Raw genomic sequence first — 19482 nt, forward strand, 5'->3', positions numbered from 1 at the left:
TTGCCAGTGCTGACAGACAGTGTTTGTTTTGTACCATCTCCAGATGCTACTGAGCTTAGCTGGACTTGTACTTGGATATGGTGAGTTGGTAAATCTTGTTCGGTCGTTTGAAAATTAACCCTTGAACATGTCAGTTACATGTTAGTTTATTACCTGGAAATTGTGTGATTAAAACCAGCGCTCCTGGCCAACTGTATTTCAAGGTGTATTTATTAGTCAAGTAGCTTTATTAGCCTTAATTAAGGATGGAAAAAAAAACAAAATGAAAGTGTTTTAGTGTTTGTGGTTTGGTTGGTTTGGGTTTTTCCTTAAAGTGCCCCCCATACTAAAATATTCACTTTCAACTTCTAACCCAAGATCATCCTATATGGAGAACAACCCCCAGACTCAGATTTGGCTCCGTGGTCTTTGGGATCATCTGGGCAGAATCTGAACTCCAAACCTTGCAAAGAAATTTTTTTGTTCCTAAGTCACCCCTATAATATTTGAGTCTGATCATTTCATTCCACAAATAGATATATTTCTTTTAAATATTAATGAAATAGGGGAATTCAAGTTGTTCTTGATAGTCTAATTATGTTTCTTTCGCCAACAGTTGCTCCAGCCACTGTGGAGAGAAGCTTTGTTGATTGAAAAACAAAACGAAATTAATTACATTTCTGCTGGACTATAATTGAGGCATTTTGTCTCGCTGTTCCATATTACATGTAAAGACCTTTCTCCCTTCAAGGCAGTGAAGCTGTAGGGCAGAATCATGGTTTAATTTGTATTCTGGACAGTGACTGTCTGCAAAGCGCTTCAGCTGGGAGGCTGTCCAGAAACATGACTCAGACCACCAAATGGTTTTGGAGGCTTCAGCTAAGGTAGCTTTTGTTTCACTAAAGAGAAAAAATGTCAGCAACTGCAAACAGAAATCAAGCCGTACCTGAAAAGGAAGTATCAAACCATTTCCAATGTAAAAAGTAACTTAAAACACTTAAACCTGAAGTCTTTATTAATTCATTCATGTGCATATGACCATCACAAGATGCTCTGAATATAGGCATGTTTGCAGCACATCCATCAAACTTCCTAGTTTTGAAGCCTGACCTCAGAAGGGTCTTTAGCGTACCTATGAAAATGTGATAGTTGATCACACAGTGGTCTCTTGTGGGCATGTGTTCACAGCAGTGAAAAATTCATAGCTGAGCTTGATTGATCAAAACAAAAACTACCAACCAACAAAAACAAAACAAAACAACCAACCCCAACCCATAGCAATGTTGCAAGTTAAGGTTTTAATGTCTAAGTGTAACGGTGGTTCAGCTTAGGGCAGCTGAGGTTAACTGCATGCCATGGGTTTGAGGAGGATGTCCGGAGTCATGTGAGGAACCTTACATGGTTGCCTCTGTCTGTCTATGATCCCTCTCCCAGCTGCACCAAGGATGAGACATGAACGCTCATGAAAATTAAATCAGTCATAAGTGGTATTCCCTTACTTGCAAGCTAAATGTAACAAAACCATCTGACTGTAGAAGGGGAAAGGAGGGGGAGAGAAAGAGAACAAAATAACCCAGATAAACACCTCCCAAATAGGGAATGTGGTGTCCCAGAAAATCTACCAATTGCCAGTAGACATATGCTTTACAAGTTAATATCAGGTATTAAATGCTGGTTTTATCACATCCTTCTTCTCTCCAGACTTCAGTCAAGTTTTTCTTGCACAACTAGGCACTTCCTGTCTAGTTGCTGTAGTAAAACTTTATCTTTCAAAACTGGAAAGCTATTTCATGATGAAATATGAGTCTCAGGTTGGAAGAAAATAAAAAATTTATTATAAAATTTCCTTTGCCCTGACTTTTAAATATTCTTGGATCTGTAGAGCATGTTCCTTTGCCCCTTCACTGACTCCTTCCGTCTGGTTTTACATGGATCTAAATTACAAGAGCTTTTTTACTTCCTTGTTTCACTAGCGCATTTAATGTCCCAGCTCTTTCACTGGGTCCTCAGCTTCTACTTCAAACTCAAATTCATCACATTTTATTTCCTAAATGCTAGATAACTTGTCTGCAACCTTGGCTCTGCGTTTTTTAATGGCTCTGTTCAGCCCTCATACCTGACACACTAGGTTAAGTTCCTTCTCCCCATTTCACCTCCACGTTTCTATATTTCTGAATTGTCCTCTCTGATGAAGTCTGCCATGTTGTTGCCATCTGTTCATGTAAGCATCTTCCAGCCATGTCTCTCCTGTGGAACCTCCAAAGACTAATTGGTCATCAGGGAAACCTCTTGATAAGCATTCAGGTTAAATATATATATTTTGGGGAGCCTGGCCCCTGACAAATGTACTTCCAACCAAAGCAAAATGAAAATCTTCCGTTCTTGCCTACCTCTTCTCTTTGGTTGTCAGTACTTTGTATTCTCACTCAGGCATTTCCTGAGTTTCACTGGGTGGCGACCTCTTCAAGGCAGGGGCCACGTCTTGACTGTGTCTTTGTGCTTAACAGACACAGCTTTGGAAACAGGAGGGTCTGCACACATCTGAAGGAAAGGGAGTAAACTTTTCAGAAAGCCTATCAATGTCATTTCCAAAGTGACTATTATCTTTGAGGGACACTCCAAGCTCTGTCTGCCTGTGTCACGTAAGAAAATGGAACTCTGAGTATCACAGGGAATTTTACTGCAGTAAACTCAGATATGTTTCTTTTTTGAGGTCTTTATTTCATATTGAATTAACTAAGAGTCACAGCTTTTTTTGTTATACACAGCATGTTTTAGACTTCCTCTGGAAATGCAGAACAGTGGGATCCACATGAGATCCATCTTTGTTTTCACAGAAACCAAGTAATCTTCTGCAGTAAGTGCCAGGCTTGAAAATTCCTAACGTGAAGACCTGTCCTCAGTCCAAACTGATGAAATCTTGCCATGGCCTTACATCAGTAACTGTTTCCCTTTGTCCCACAGGCAGGCAAAGGGATTCTGCGGACTGTCATCGCCAACAACGAAGCGGTGGCAGATATGATTCCAGTAGACGTTGCCATCAACCTCACCCTTGCGGCCGGGTGGTACACTGCTGTGCACAGGTAGGAAGGCACTCTGTTTCTGCTGGACTTGGGCATTTAGTGCCTGCACCACGACTTTAAAAGGAACCAGAAGCTAACTGAAAACCTGTGCAAGAGCCTTATTGATTCATTTTCTGGTTCATGTTTTCTTCCCTGGGTTGGCAAGGACTAAGAGTGCAGCAAAAGCAATAAAGGCAGGCTTTAGAATTAGGAAGCCTCTAAAGCTGCAGGTGGGATCTGTTTCTCTGTACCACATAAGCTCAGCTGACAATTCTCTCTCTCAGAAGTCACTTTTCCGAAGTCCAAGACCTTTACTGCCACTTTGCAGCAGCCATTTTTTGGGCCTCCTTTCTTAGGCAGCTGAAGTGGGTGACTTTTCAAGGGGCGTCTACAGTTTTCTTGGTGAAAATGCTCTGTGTGGTTTCCTTGGAAGTCACTGGACAATATAAATATATTATGGGCTGATATGATAGGGGAGATGATCTAAAAAAAATCCCGTTGAGAAGGGTATGTATAAGTGACATTAAGGTTTTAAGATCTTTTCCTGTGAACCTCTGACTCTGACCTTTAATCATTAGTTAGGAAGTGCTACAGAGTAAACCACATGAATTATTCTGGAGGTTTATGCAGCTCTGAGAAATCAATACTGGGCAAATAAAAGGCAGAAATATTTTATTTTGAAAGACAGAATAAGCCTTCTGAGCTGAGGGTAGCTAAGAGCTGCATACAGCAACCTGAATACAGGGATCCTAAAAGGATTAAAAAGGGCAGGTCACCAGCTCTTCATATTTATTTTCCTCATCATTTTGTCCCCCTCCAAAGGAAGAGAAGTGCCATTTTTTCTAACTTCATTTGCTAAAGATACATGCTTTTAATCTGGTTCCCACACAAATAATTATTAGGCCAAAGGAGCAATTGCAGAACTTGATTTACAGCTTTGTCTAGCTGGGCACAACCCCAAGGTTAGCAATCTGTAAACAAAAAAAAACAACCAAGAGCCTGAGCCTTCTGTAAATTTAATTTCTCTGAGAGAGTTTTGGGTTTAGGTGCTGTCTTGAAGAATAGCGTGTATGGTTTAATTTTTTTTTTTATTTTTCCAAATCATCTCATTAGAAAGTCAGTATCCTTCAGGGCAGGTGACATTACTGAGAGAAATCAGATTTAAAAACTTAGCAGAGAATTGCAATCTTCATTACGTGGTGTAGAGGCTCTGCAAAACTCTGCACTCTACCAAGGTCACCAACTCAGCTGGAGGCCGGAGAATGGGAAAAAATCAACAGGGAGAGACCCTTCACTGGAAGCTGGGAAAATGGAGAAATCCTCTTCATTGGCGTTTAATGGGCCTGACCCACTGGAGAAAGTGGAAGCCTGTGCTTTCACTTCAGTGCAGTTTGCAACAGGCTGTGTATGTGGCTCAGGTTTTCTATATGGGCATATATGATGGATTTAGCCCTTAGTGAGTTTCTGTATTGATTTCCATAATGCAGATTTTCCACACATTAAGTGCTACTGTGCATTTTGTTTAACACTCTATCAGGCTTCTACTCAGTAATTAAGAGTTACACAAGATCATGAATTTTGAGCTTGATATGTTTCTATTAGTCCTAACCATCCCTAGAAGTCTGCTAGGGATTAGTAATAATGTTAATACACCATCAAATGCCATGATTTCAAAGCATTATTTTAAAAAAGGACCATTAAAACTGTGCAGTGTCCAAATGTAGTTTTCAAGTATTATCGTGCGAGGTTTCCTATCCCAGGTTTAGGGGTTCTAGCTCCTGGTCTCTTCAGTCATAGGAGTTTTAAAAAGAAAAGTTCCTTACAGGCAGCCTCCTCCAGCAGAGAAAGTCTCTGAGCACCACAGCCACCCTAGGAGCACTGAGATGCTGTATCTTCCAGCCAAGCTGCTATCCCGTTGAAGGCCAGTTCTTCTTCTTTTAGCATTTTGGAAGATGGTTCCAACTGCTAATGCAGAGTAAGAAGAAATCCTGTATTGATGGCATCACTTGCACCTTTGGCAAGTCAGGCTTAGATCAAAGAGGCTGTTTGACTAATCCTTCCTTTGTATCAAAGGAAGAAATAAAACCAGTATGATCTATGTTTAGTTCCATGCACAAATAACAACCAAGCTTTATTTGTTATTAATATGAGAATTTTGTTGAAATGGATTGATTTGTAAACACCAGCCTGACAAATGGAGTTTAAAAGTAACACAAATCATATCCATTAAGTAAATGATTGCAAAATACACAGTGTGTCCCTGAGGTTGGCTTGGACCAATTATTTACAGGATACTAAGAGAAACTATTAAAAAAAAAGATAAATTTGTCAGTATGCATGCTTTCTGTATTGTTTTTATAATTTTTGATACATGATGTATGGATGATTTTTCTTAAAACCCATCTGTCTTTATCAACCTCATATGCTCTCTAGAATCTGCCTGAATCTTATTAAAACTTCATGTTTTATACTATATTTTCATATTTATGAAAAATGAGCTTTTCTGCAATTTTTATGAGCTGATGTTACTGTTTCTTGGGCTGTTAGATTTCATGTTCCATTAATAAAGTTTTGGGTGCTTTCCTTCACACCTTAAAATAATACTTCTTTCTCTTTTCCAGACCAAAAAACATGTTGGTGTACAACTGCACAACAGGCGGAATCAACCCTTTCTTCTGGGGAGAAATGGGTAAGGTCTAATTTAGACCTAGAATATGTCAAACATTAATAGCATTCCTCGGTCAGGCTTTGAAAAGGTGGTTTCCTATATTTAGGTGTCATTCAGCGTCTGCCGTTCAAACTGCAGGTGGGAAGCTGAATGACAGCCGGTGAGGGTCCTGTGAGCAAAAGCTCCTGGTGCTGGGCATTCAGCTCAGGAAAGTGTCTATTCAGTTTTCACTGTGGGCATAATCATAGAACAACCCAGCAAAGTACATGCTTTGCTGCACTGAGGTATTAAAGTGGTGGAAAAAGGAATAGAGAACGAGTCGCTTAATTCTATGAGAAGGTGCTCTGTGTAGCTCTAACAGGACATCTTCTTCTGATTGCTGGGGTTGCTGAGTTTGGGGTTCTTTTTGTGCTTCAGAATCACTTGGGGAACCTTGATAGTGAATCTTGTATTCTTAGAAAGGAAGGTCTAACTTTCAGAATACAGAAAACTAGTGTATTAAGGAAGCAGAGCCGCCTTTCTTCCTCTGTCCGTGAAGAAATTTCTAAACAGAAATAAATGGTGTAGACTTGAGAAGTCAAACCTTGAAATGACAGGTGGGCTTCAAGTACAGTTTGCCTTTTGATCATGAATTTTGTCAGTGGAAGAATTCAAATTATTTTCGTGGCTGACTTTTCTTGAAGTGGATATGCTTCCAAGGCAGAGGTGAAAGAAAGGGAGACAAATCCTGACACCCTTACTGAAGCCAAGCAGCAGAAATACTACATACAGTCAGTACATTCGTGGACAGATGTACAGGACCTGATTCACCTTCTGTTATACATTAATTCATATCTTTGTGCTTTAAATACAGGATGCTGGCAAATCGCTACTGTGGTGTTGCACCTCTCAGCCTTTGCTTTGCATTTGTCTTTGCATTATTTAAGTGGCAATCTGTGTCAGCAGAGAATCAGACCATAATTGCATTTTCAGAACAAGGCTCGTCTGAAAATCCTACTGATGTCCCACCGTGAGATTTGATCAAGTGATCTAGCGGGGAAGAGGTTTCAGCAACTGGCTGGGTAGAGAAAAAATCACACCACGCTCCTGACATATTTTTTATGAGAAATCTAACATTGTGGTTTGTCACAGTCTGAGAGAAGAGGTGAGGCTTCATAGATGATTGTTGGAGAATGTAACCAATCTTCATAACACGTAAATTCAGATCTTCTGTGGCTTTTTCACAGGAGTAAATGCAAAGCTCTTCCCAGGCTGCTATTTTAGGCAACAGCTACCGTAGCATTACTGCCTGAGGTCTGCCTTTCTTCACCCATTTTCAGTGTAATTTTACTGATGAAAACAGCAATGTCTTAATGCATTGTAGCTGATCTTATTCTGTTACTTTGCTCATAACTGTGGATTTAGCAATTAAATCATCTGAGTGCAGCAGAAGCAGTTTGGCTGCGTGATGGGACTGAAGGCAAAATTTTCTCCTTGGGTGACACTGTGGAGCCATTTCTACCACATGTTGTACCCACAGTTTTCCTGAGAGCAGAAGGTTGCAGAGGGTATTAGGTAGAGATTCATGAACAGGAATTAGGATGCAGTATCGAAGAGCAAAATTTTCCCCTTAAAGATGTTGTATGGTTTAAGAAAGGAGTTTGGGAAAGGTTTATCACGTTAGATTGTTATGGCTGAGCCATCCAGTTTGAATTCTCAATTCAGTCTTCTACCAATTTCTTTTTGGTAAATACATACAATCTAAAATCTTCTTTATATGTTTGACAGGCTTTCTCAGCCCATTCATGTTACTTACTTTGTCTACTCACTGGTATTTGGCTTCTAGGCTGCCAGTCTCATGGCAGGTGCTTCCAACAGGCCTTTCAGAGCCATCACCTCCCTCAAATAAGGGCTACCACTGAGTAGTCCATCCCCTGCACAGAATGACTGAACTTCACCCACCAGTTCCCTCCCTCGCAGTGGGGCAGCTTCTGCTACTCAAATTGTCACCTTCTCTTTTCAAAAGCCTGTTTCTGTGTTTAGCTCTGCCAACCTTTCAGGTTGAAATAGTTGAAGCCAGGTCTCTACCTCCAGTGGTTTTTCAGCTTTTTCAGAATTTTTCTTTTTCTGGAGCATGAAAGCAGCTGTTTGATGCAAACATACAGGAGACATGGGATCAGGAGAGGGAAAGAGAGTCTGTTCAAGGAGTCTGGGGAGGCCAGACTGGCACAGGGTCTGTAACTGCTCATTAAAGTGAAGGGTTGTGGGAGAGAGACTGGAAGCTGATGAGAAAAAAGCAGGGGGCAGGGAATGGGGGTCATCTGGCATGAGACTGAGTTTTTAGTGCAAATCAAACACGGGGTTTGCAGACAGGAGGACCTGGGCTACCTGGTTAGAGACTTACACTGGGACCAGCTGTAGGAAGGACAGGCAAACACAGGAGTAGGGTTTTTTCAGGGGAAGAGGAGGAAGGGAGAGAAAGATCAAACAGAGAAATTAAGACAGGAGTGGGCTGAAGATGCCCTGGGTAGGCAACAGAAGTGACTGAGATGGGAACATTTTTAGTACAAAGGTGATGAGCTTGGAGGGAGGAAGGAGGAGAAAGAGAAACTAGAAGAGAATTATTTGAAAAATATATGAGTCTAGTTAAGAGCTTATGCTTAAACTCCTATTGCGGGCCAGTTTATTCTACCAATCTCCCGATACAGGCGAATGTCTAGTGTTAAAAGAAACCTTGACTGATTTATTTCTTCTCCAAATAATGCTATGCCTTAGGATTTTTTTCTTATTGTCTTCCATTACTGCTGTTATTTTTCCTGCTATTACCAAAATGTGGTCAGACAGCTTGAGTATTAATCTGAAGAAGCATTCTGCTTGGCTGCAGTGTAAGTCTTGCTAGTCTGACTTTGTGAAGTACAGTTTGCAATTTCTGCTCAAAACTAAATCTCAACACAGGCTTTAAAATTATGTCCAGCATGGGAGAATTTCATTTCAGTTTATCCTTGACAGTCTACCTAGGTGAGACCGGTGTCTCATTCTCCCCCTGCTAAATCAGCGTTTGAGTTGTAGAATTCGCTGCTGTGATCAGAGGGAAAGACCACCCATCTGCTCAGTCGTTTCAGTAGCTCCTGGAGGTGATGTGTTTCTTTTTGGGATTCTCTGCTTGCCTGACCCGTCTGTCTGTCTGATTCTTTCTCTCTCTCTCTAAAGCAAACTCTTATAGCTTATATAAGAGACTTGCCACACTTGAGAAGTTGAACGCTTTCCAGAAATTAGGAGATAGTGCAATCGTGCTGAGTCGGTACAAGCCAGGGTAAGGAAGGTTTGTAAAGAAAATGCCCATAGCATTACCTGTTCTAAGTTACACAAAACTGATGTTATTCTGACTTCCAGTAAGTCTCTCAGGTTGGTCTCACTTCCTTTGTATGTGTATTTTAAACCAAAACTGCTTTCATCCCTGACTTTCAGAATTTTTCTTGAGTTTTCAGCAGGTATCTCTTCTGCTCTTGACATATGTGCTTCTTGCACCAAGTAATATCACAGCATAACACTGCAGCTGCTTTACTGCAGCTGCATCTTCCTCTGCAAGCTTTAAGTAACCAAGATAAGGGTGTTGCTGATTCGTGTGAATTTGGTGTGTGGCCAATGATCTGAAATGACAAGGGCTCCATTTTTCACTTACGGATTACTTCTTTCTTGCTTCCCTGACCAAAGGCACCAAAAATGCAAATAGAAAAGAAAAGGCAGTAATGTCTTTAACATGTTTCCAAAGGGAAACCTTCTCAACCTGTTTATAGCTGAAAACTAGATTTGCGGTATATTAACAACGGGATTTGAATAAACAGAGCCATAAATGCATGATACAGACAATATCAAAACTGTCGCAATTCTAGAATGTCAGTGGTTCCCAGTGAAACTGATAGGTGACCATCAGAAAATTAAGTGACCAAATGAAACTAAATAAACTTAAATATTGATAAGCAGATGAGGGTTTGTAAGTAACCTTGGATTTAAAGTGTCTCTTGGAGAAACTTCCTTACAGGGAGAAGCAGCAGAGTTATGGGATTGCTCTCCCAATCCATGAGCTGCTTGGGTGGGCACAGATACACAGCTCTCTCCAAACTGGTAGTAGGTCTCTCTATATTTAAGCTACCTAGGACTTTGTCACAGTATAATCGTAGTAAATGGTCGCGCTGCTAACACAGAGGAAAGAAACTTTTCATGCACTGCTTAACCAGACACAAACTGCCAAGAGCTGGACCAGGACAGTGACTTCCTTCCCAGTAGCCCATCCCAAACTGTTTATTGCCACTCCTCTGCCAGGAATAAATACCCTTCTGAATCTTCAGTAAAACTGCTGCAGGGAGCCCTCCTTGCCAGGCACAACTACAAGGGAAAGTTTAAATAGGAGTTTTGCTAATCCTTGACATTTTGTCAGAGCATGCATATGTACAGCTCTGCCAGCACAGCTGGGACAGGTGGCAATCAGGGTCGTAAATCTGCCACTGGGAAGTGTAGCTTCTCCTCAGCTGCCACAGCTGTTGACATATTTATCAGCACCCTGCGTGGATCCCCCTCCGGGGCTGGCAGCATGGCTGATGGTGTGCTTCACCTCCACAAATGCTCTCCTCCAGATGTGTGCGCTCAGCGCGTTCGTGGTATCAAAGCTCTTAGTGGTTGCTCGCAGCATGGAGGCAGCCTCTCCCCTGCCCGCCCAGTCCTCTCCCCGTCAGATTGCTCCATGTGCTGTACGTGGTGAGCGCAGCTACAAGAGTAAATAAATTCTCTCTTTCTTTAAAAACTAATCCATGTTCTTATGCGCTGTTGCAGAGCTGGGGCTTGAGGCAGAAACCTGTGGGGTTTAGAGAGAAAAGACAGAAGGAAATTCTTCTTTTAGAAAATTTCACTTCTGATTATATAGCAACAGTTTTGCTGCTTGCAACTTTCATTTATGTCAGTGAGAGAATACACTGCAAAGGATAAGATTTCCATACCGCAGTCCACAGGATGACCACAGGATTACCAGATCATTGCAGTGTGGCTATGTGAAACAGAAGGGATGGCAGTCAGTTCTAGTTATTCAGATGCAAGATGAGTTTCAGGACAACTGGTCTTCAGCCATTAAACTTGCAGTATACAGGACACAAAAATTAACAACAAACTTTCACTAAAACTAAATAGTATTATTTTTTAAATCTTCATTGTCTAAACTTAGCAGCTAAGTGGCTAGCGACTCTCCTCTAGTTGCTGTTACTTAGAACGAGTACAGCAAAAATCACTACTTTGAAGTGCAGTAATGAGCTGACTGCAGATACATGAGGGAACTCTCTGAATATTATGATTGGAATCTGCTTATCTAAGGATGATCTGGATGTTTCTTGTGACTTGTAAATTCTCATCTGATTTTCTATTTGTAACATAAGCTTAGAGAGTAAACTATAATACAAGCACAGATTGATGTTGTAACTCTCAAATTCATTTTTAAAAAAGTAAAAAAAGCCCACATATTCTCTGTTGAGCTCACTGGTGCTCAGGAATAGGAGCACCATCTGTTTATCAGTCCCTAGGATGTTAGTCTTATATTCAACTACTGTAGTTCTATTAAACCCCTGCAATACGCAAACGCCCCAGATATGCACATCTAGCTGCCACTTCTGTGGCACTGTGCCACTGCGAGAGCTCAGAATCAGGCCCAACATATTTTGTGCCCTAACATACAAAGGGAATTAAAGATTACTACCCTACCATTAGTTTTCAAGTTGAGAATGCAAGACGATTTGCTGCTGTAGTGCATCCAGAACTCCTCTGAAAACAGGCTGAGGTGTTTGGCGTTGTGGGTCAGATGTGGTTCGAAAGAATATAATGAAGGCTTTCTAGAAGCAGCACCCTATGTGTGTAAGTATTAACACCAACACTTTTGAAAATTTCATTAGAAATTAGAAATGTCATTTTTGTTTTATGCTAGTAGATCGAAGTTTGCTTTCAGTGATCTGAAGATATGTTGACACTTATCAATTTTTTCTACATCTACTGCAGGTGAAAGCAGAACTGCTGTTCCCTGGTGTGAAGCGTTTCAGGCTACAAGTGCCTGCTTTTCCTCCATTACGTTTTGGCGTTCTGATAAGGATGTTTTTGTCTGCTGCTATTAAGTCAGATTATGTTTCAAACAGGCAATAGATGGAGTCATCAATTTTAGTGCCAGAAGGGACCATGAGATGATCTTGTCCAACACGATTACATATTTTACAGAACTGTAGGTTAAACATGTTAAGCACCATAACTTGGGTTTTACTGCAGCATGTTGGTATGGTTGTGCCCAACTCAACTGAAATTAAGTACCTGATTTTAAGTAAAATGCCTGTTCCCTTACAGAGCAGTATGTCATGTCCACATTCAAAAGGAACCCACTGGAGCAGGCCTTCCGAACACCGAACACTCACTTGACATCCAACTACTTGATAAACCAGTACTGGATAACTGTCAGTCACAAGGCACCAGCCATACTCTACGACCTGTACATGAGGCTCACAGGGAGAAAGCCCAGGTAAGAAACCGCAGGCCCTCATCCTTTTGCATTCCTGCCACTGTTACAGAGAGTGGATCTCTAACAAGTTCTGAGAATTGGCTGCCCCAGCCTGGAGCCCCTGGTCTTCTTCCCATCTCCAAGCCTTGTCTTGAGGAGATTCCTCAAAAAGAAAAGGAACTGCATGGCCGTAGCTAAGCATAGCCAAGGGTTCCCACCCTTTCCCGTACCCAGGAGACGGCACATCTTTTAAACTCAGCTTTACACAACTCAGAGGTTCCCAAGCCAGAAGAGGAGGACTGGTAGTTACGTTGTACTCTGCACAGCAAGATTTCCAACATTGCAGCTTTCTGATGTGATTGCCTCTGTCATGAATAAAGACTCAAGCTTGCATAAGGACTTGGGACTGGCAAGGTTTAGAACATTCCAATATATTTTTTCCCCATAAAAAAGATGTATAATTAGGAGTTGCAAGCACTGGCTCAGCACCCTGAAATCTAGGATGTTTCTGAGTATGAATAAATTTTGAATTGTATTTACGAGCACAGTTTACCATTACAATTGGTATTTGAGCCTTGGCAGCGTCACGTCTTGGAGGAACACAGGCACACGTGTCCCATGTGGAAGGAGTCCTGGTGTAAATAACGTGACTCAGCCAACGTCCTCTTTTACTCCCTGCCACCAGAGAGTAGAATTTATTGTGCAACACAAGAGCGGTATGCCAGCACTGTGTTGATGTCAACCGCTCTGTGCCCCTCTGCTAGTTAGAAAGCTGGCTTCAGCTGTTTGCAGGGAAATCCCTGGCTCATGTATTGCTCTGATTTCTCTCTGACATTCTGCTACAGAGAGAAATTGCTTCCCACGTGCACTCCAATCTATTGAAGTAGAAGCCATCCTCATGGCAGCTTCTTGAATTCTCTCCATGACCCTATGCCAGATTTGCAAGCAGAAAGGACCAAGGTCTTTGCCAGGACCAAAGTCAGGCTTCAGTTCTCTACTGTATCCATACTCAACTCATCATAAAGTGATGAGTTACTATATGGAGTAGGTTATCTGGGAACTGGCTCTGGTTTTGCAAGTCTACAGTTTATCCAGGACCAGCCTATGACCTTCAGTAATTTGAAGTGCAGGGTAGTTCAGTGGAACTCAGTTGTAGTTCCTCCTGTAGTTATCACATGCAGTACCCCATCTACCAAAGGGTAGTACAAGAGTAATGTCCTTCAGCTTTAGACCTTTATATACTGCCTTTCCTGAGAAGATTACTTTAAGTGTTAGCTCATTTCACATAAATTGCCAGATATCTAGCAAAACTGCCCTAAATGGCTTCCTGTTATTGCTGCACATCCATCTATGACTTAGAAAATAATGCGTTTTATATCATTAGTAGTCTCTTGGGGCAATCTGTCGCACCTGAGAATCTGCTCATGCAAGGCTCAGTATGGAAGCAAATAAAGAAATCATTGCTGTAAACAGTTCTCTGGAAGACAAGATGCATTTCTGAAGTGCAGCTAATAAGCCTATCAGTGACAGCTAATACTTGCTTTTTTCCTCTCAGTTCTTCCATAGTGGAGAATGAGATTTTCTATATGAAATCTTTGCTATAGCCTCTCAGAGGCTGCAGAAAAGCATGTTTCTACATCAGTTGATGTTTTTCGCTAGACCATTCCTTCATCCAAATTAGTAAATATTTGGAATGTGGTCACAACATTTGAGCCCAATCAGTCAGTGTGAACCATGGTTTTCATACATACCTCTTTAGATGCGTCATTTCTGTTTTTGACCCTTACTTTGGCCACTCAGATATGTTGCTTTGTGTAGACCTACAGTCAGAGCTTATTCTGCCTCCGTTGACAGGAGGACTGTTTTGAAAAACTAAGTAGGGACACACAGTTAGCTCTTTTATAATTTTTTTTCTGATGGATTCCATTAACCCTCAGCGCTTTAAAGATATTAATGGCTTTTGGGGAGCCAGTTTGAGGGGCAACTTCAGATCTTTGCAATCTAGCCATATATTAAAGTAGTTTATCTAAACTACATGCAATCAATGTGCACATAATTATTCAGAATGAAGGTTCCTTTAATCTGATGGTTTGCTTTGCTTCTAAAATGAAAGCCACTTTAATTCTGAGTAGAAGTGCCTATGTAATGTTTTAGTGCTCTTCAGTTCAATTTGGGTAAACTGTGCAGTTCTCCTCTGAATGTACGCAATGCATCTTTTTCTGCTGTGCTTAGTGCTTATCATTGTGGCAGTCACGTCTGCATGGAGAAAGGCTAGCCTGGCACCATTCTTCCCCAGACTGCTGCCTTTTCTTTGTGACGGCGACTTTGTTACCCTCTGGGCAGCTCAAACTTTCTTATGAAAACAGCTCTGTTTTCCACAGAAATCAGCCTTTTAATGCTTTCTCTTGCCCTTATCCAGTCTGAGAGAACGTGGTGTTCTCTCAAAATTGACTGAGCACTGTACATCACACTTTAAAACAACTGCCTCCCAAAGGCCTTTTGTACTCATGACCATTGGGACAACTGTAAAATAAACCTGCAAGGTAGGACAGCATTACTGTCATCCCCTTTTATATAAAAAATTAATAATAAAAAAAGGCCAAGACACATGAGAGACCTGAACCTACATTTCCAAAGTCCCTGTTAAGCAGCAGTGCTCCTGAAGCAGCTTTTATCTTTACCAGACTACTCATGCTCCAGGAAGATGTTCAAACAGTTCCCCATTGACCCCCCAAAAAAAAAAAAAAAGCTTATGGAGTTGGATGATTTTCAAGGTCACCCACCAGGAGTGCATGCTATCAGACCCTTCCTGTATCAGGATGGACACAAAAACCACTCCAAACTGCCACTACATTATACAGGGAAAGGAATGGCCTTTAAGAAAATAAAATATTTTTTTTTTTAGAGAGAGATCAAAGAAGCCCAAAGACATGAGCAGCATGCCACCAAGCTGAGTGGTGTCTTGATACTCTAGAGGAAAGGGATGCCATCCAGAGGGACCTTGACAGGCTAGAGAGGTGGGCCTATGCATACCTCATGAAGGCCAAGTGTAGGGTCCTGTACCTGGGCCAGGGCAAGCCCAAACATGGATGCAGCCCTGTGGTGAAGGACTTGGGCGTGTTGGTGGATGAAAAACTGAACGTGAGCCGGCGATGTGCGCTCGCAGCCCAGAAAGCCAACCGTAATCTGGGCTGCATCAGAAGCAGCATGGCCAGCAGGTCAAGGGAGGTGATTCTCCCACTCTGCTCCACTCTTGTGAGACCCCACCTGGAGTACTGCATCCAGCTGTGGGGTCCCCCAACATAAGAAACACATGGACCTGCACAGGTGGGTCCAGAGGAGGGTCACAAAGATGATCAGGGGGGCTGCATCACCTCCCCTGTGAGGACAGGCTGAGAGAGTTGGGATTGTTTGGCCTGGAGAAGGCTCCAGGGAGACCTTATAATGGCCTTCCAGTACTTAAAGGGGGCCTACAGGAAAGATGGGGAGGGACTTTTTATCAGGGAGTATAGTGATAGGATGAGGGGTAACAGTTTTAAACTGAAAGAGGGTAGATTTAAAAGAAATTATGAAGAAACTCTTTACTGTGAAGGTGATGAGACACTGGAACAGGTTGCCCAGAGAAGCTGTGGATGCACCCGCACCCTCCCTGGAAGTGTTCATGGCCAGGCTGGATGAGGCTTTGAGCAACGTGATCTAGTGGAAGGTGTCCCTGCCCATGGCAGGGGGGGTTGGACTAGATGATATTTAAAAGCCTCTTCCAACCCAAACCATTCTATGATTCTATCTGAAAATTGAAGTTGAGCAATTGGCTTCAAAGTCTGTCCATGCTGCAGATGCAGTCACCTCTGTACTGGAGCTAACTCCAAAAATCAGAGCCTTGGTTCGGGAGCCAACTCAGAGAACAGAAGGGCATTTGTGTGGTAGAAAGAGAAGTACCCACCATAGGAGGCAAGCAATATACCTTTTTGGTTTTGCAATCTGCTGTGCAGACTTCATACTATTTCACATGGGCTTTTCACCTCTCGTGGTACATGATGTAGATATGGCCTCCAGCCCTTGTTAGTTCAGGCCAGTGAGTTAGGCCTCAGTCCTGCCCTGGGAAGTGCATGTTTGCACCCATGTTCCAGCCAACAATAAAAGCTGGGTAGCTGTAGGCTCAAGACTCAGCTGGAACAGTTAGACTTGCTGAGCAAGTTCTCAGCTGGGTGAGCACCAGCGCAGTGCTCATGAGGCATTGCAATGCCTATTCATCTAGATTGGTGAAAACACCTACAGAGCAAATGGACAGCTTTTGCATAAGGTCAGACTTCCTATCCACCTCTGACATTCTTCCTCTGTTTCAGAATGATGAAGATCATCAATCGACTGCACAAGTCTATGATGCTCCTGCAGTATTTCTCCACTCAGTCCTGGGATTGGTCTTCAGATAATATGAATATGTTAATGAGTCACCTTAACACAGAGGACAAAAAGGTAAGAAAGTCCTGAATATGGATTGCTAAACTCCAATTTTGTTCATCTACAGCATTTATTTTTGGTGTACTGTTCAGCTTATAAATGACATCTGCCTAGATGATTGGAATTGACTTTAACTTGAAATAACCTATTTTGTCCTTGTTTTATTAAATAACTTATCAGGAACCTTCCGTTTATTATAGGAGAATGTTTTCTCCTGAGGTGTATGGCTTTTTCTTCTGAGACGGGTCAATCACTGCAGTCGTTCAAGCTAACATGGCACCTCTCTGCCTTTTGTTTTCAGGTTTCTATTTGGCCTGTAAACAATCTAGATTTGTTTCCACAGACAAAATGGACTGTACAAAGGGAACATAACTTTATATCCTCAGTCATCCAGCGGTACTCAGCCCTTTGAGTTGGAGGAGTTAAAGGCATCGTATGCACTTTACTACCTTCCATGTGGTTGGCTACATAGAGTGGAATACTCAGTGAATAGGAAAGCTAAGGGCATTCCTTTTTTGATGGACACATGATATGTCTCTTTCTAAGACGGAAAGGTCAATTCTAGTTTTCACATCACAGCTCTGGGCCCTGACAATTTCAGACATCCCCTTTCATGGGATCATATGACCATGTTATCTAATGTGCTGTACAGGGGCCCCAGAAAGACAGTATCAATAGTAATGCAAAGGTACATCCTATGGGGAGTTTGACTGTAATTAATTAATCACTGAAAAACTGTGCAGCATTCCCAATATCTTCTCAGCCTAATTTTCTAAGTGTCTTGCTCTTGGAAAACTAGGAAGCTCCTTTACAACATCACTTTCTCCCTCGTCTCTTATGGCAGTCTGTAGCTTTTGGTGGGTGATCTAGATGGGAATTACTTGGAACATTTTGACATTTTCATCCACATTGGTTTTAACGGGCACCGCACAGGGAAACTTACTTAACACATAGTGTCTTACCTTGAACAATATGAAAAAAGTTCCTGTTTGATATAATTCCCCCAGAAAGCAATTACTCTGCAGGATGTCAAGCTCTGCTGTAGTCTTTCTAGGTTTGAAATACTACTTCTTAAGAATGGGATTGTAACTGAAGGAATACAAAGAGTAGATTTGTGATAAGCTTGAATGCACCTTTGGTCAGTATCTCCTTGCAAAGAGGTACTTAGGCATTCACATCCCACTGGTCTCACTCCTGTCATGAAATTCTTGCACAGACTCCCAGTAGTAGAATCAAGAGTTTTCTTCCCCAGTCTTCAGAGGGAGCGCATGCAGCAAATTATAAGGGCAGTGGCACTGCTGTGACTACAGCAGATATAGAGGGAACCTAAGTGGTATGAGAGCAGCTAGTTCTGAGGCAGATAAACAAAAAATTGCAGCATCAAGGACTTAGTGCAAGCTAAACAGGGTTGTAGGCTTACCATGAGAACTTAGTGAGACGCACTGCATCCAGTGTTGCCAGTGCTGCACTGTGGGCAGTATTCAGGCTAGATAGTTTATGGGCAGCTCTCATATTGTGGGCAGCACACATCTCTATACATACCTGACAAACACACCAGGATCTGCATGGTAGCTAACCCCCCATATTTGAGAGAGTTAGCTAAGCCCTCTCTGCTCAAGTTATTGCTGGTCTGATACCAAAGCTCTTGTACCAAAGCAAATGGCCTGGATTGGCAGGGGGGTGAAAGGAAGGTATTTTTCTGAGTGTCTTCCCTTTTAAGACCCTGTAAATAAGAAATGCCATTCACTTCACTCATTTATTTTTAAAAAAATCTCTACAACAAAAACTCTTCCTTTTTACAAATACTTTCTTTGCTCTAATAGACAGACAGCCACCTGAGAGCTTGCTAATAATTTTTCGAGTATACACATTTGAAATTAACTGGGGTGATGAGCTCTGCAATGAGATTTTTTAATGCCAAACACCAGAGTAACCCATTTCTTGGACTTTGGTTGATCTTGCTGCTGAGAGAAAATGCAGCACAGCAGAGTAATACTGCTGCAGAGGCACCTGTTGACTCAGTGTCCAATTCATTTATTTACACATAATTCTAGTGACACTTTAAAAACTGCATGGAGGTTTTCATCTGACACCATTTACCTGAGTGGAATGCCAGTTTTCTTCCACAATTTTGTGTGTGTGTGTTTGTATGTGTGTGTATGAATACATGTATTTATGTAGAAATTGCCACCTGAAATACAAACTTATCTTTATTTTCTGCCAGCTAGCACTAAATTTCTGCTTGCTTTGCCCAAATTCTCAGGTGGGTAAGACGTTAATTGGCAGCTGTGAAATATATTCTGTTAGCGCCCATGTCATCTTGGAAACTCGGAGGCTTTAAGAACTTCAGAGGGAGGGCCTTGTCAGGAATGGAGGTCAATGAAGAATTGATGCTTAAAGTGAACATGTTTTGAACTCTGGCATTTAATATCTGCTTTTTGTCTTTAAATCCCAGTTATACAACTTTGATGTTCGTCAGCTGCACTGGTCAGAATACATTGAAAGCTACTGCCTAGGTGCTAAGAAGTACTTGCTAAATGAGGACATGGCTGGCATTCCAGCAGCAAAGCAGCACTTACGAAAGTAAGTCATACACAGTGACAAGGACAAGAGGTCCTGGCTATTTTGAATGGCTTTTGAGGAAAATTATTCCAGTTACATTGCAATAATTATTGTAGAATAATGAGATAAAGAGCATAGCTTATTGCTTACAACAGAGGGTTGCCAGTATTTCATTTTTCCATCCTGTAAGAAAAAGAGGACTTTTGATAATATGAATGATCAGGGGCTAGATATTAGGCCTTCCCAGC

The 19482-nt window shown here is 41.8% G+C and overlaps 1 protein-coding gene across 5 annotated transcripts in view; it reads left to right on the top strand.

Annotated features, from left to right (window-relative positions):
- Nucleotides 1-19482, top strand: part of FAR2 (fatty acyl-CoA reductase 2) — a 155436-nt gene that overhangs the window by 129129 nt on the left and 6825 nt on the right. For all 5 annotated transcript variants that reach the window (XM_064462055.1, XM_064462074.1, XM_064462047.1 and 2 more), the window contains exons 7-11: nucleotides 2944-3062; nucleotides 5663-5730; nucleotides 12061-12232; nucleotides 16558-16687; nucleotides 19128-19255. In XM_064462055.1, the coding sequence (XP_064318125.1) occupies nucleotides 2944-3062; nucleotides 5663-5730; nucleotides 12061-12232; nucleotides 16558-16687; nucleotides 19128-19255 (617 nt within the window). The remainder of the gene's footprint in view (nucleotides 1-2943; nucleotides 3063-5662; nucleotides 5731-12060; nucleotides 12233-16557; nucleotides 16688-19127; nucleotides 19256-19482) is intronic.

The sequence above is a fragment of the Phalacrocorax carbo genome, chromosome 1, assembly GCF_963921805.1.
Source record: "Phalacrocorax carbo chromosome 1, bPhaCar2.1, whole genome shotgun sequence".
In the NCBI taxonomy this organism is placed as follows: Eukaryota; Metazoa; Chordata; class Aves; order Suliformes; family Phalacrocoracidae; genus Phalacrocorax; species Phalacrocorax carbo.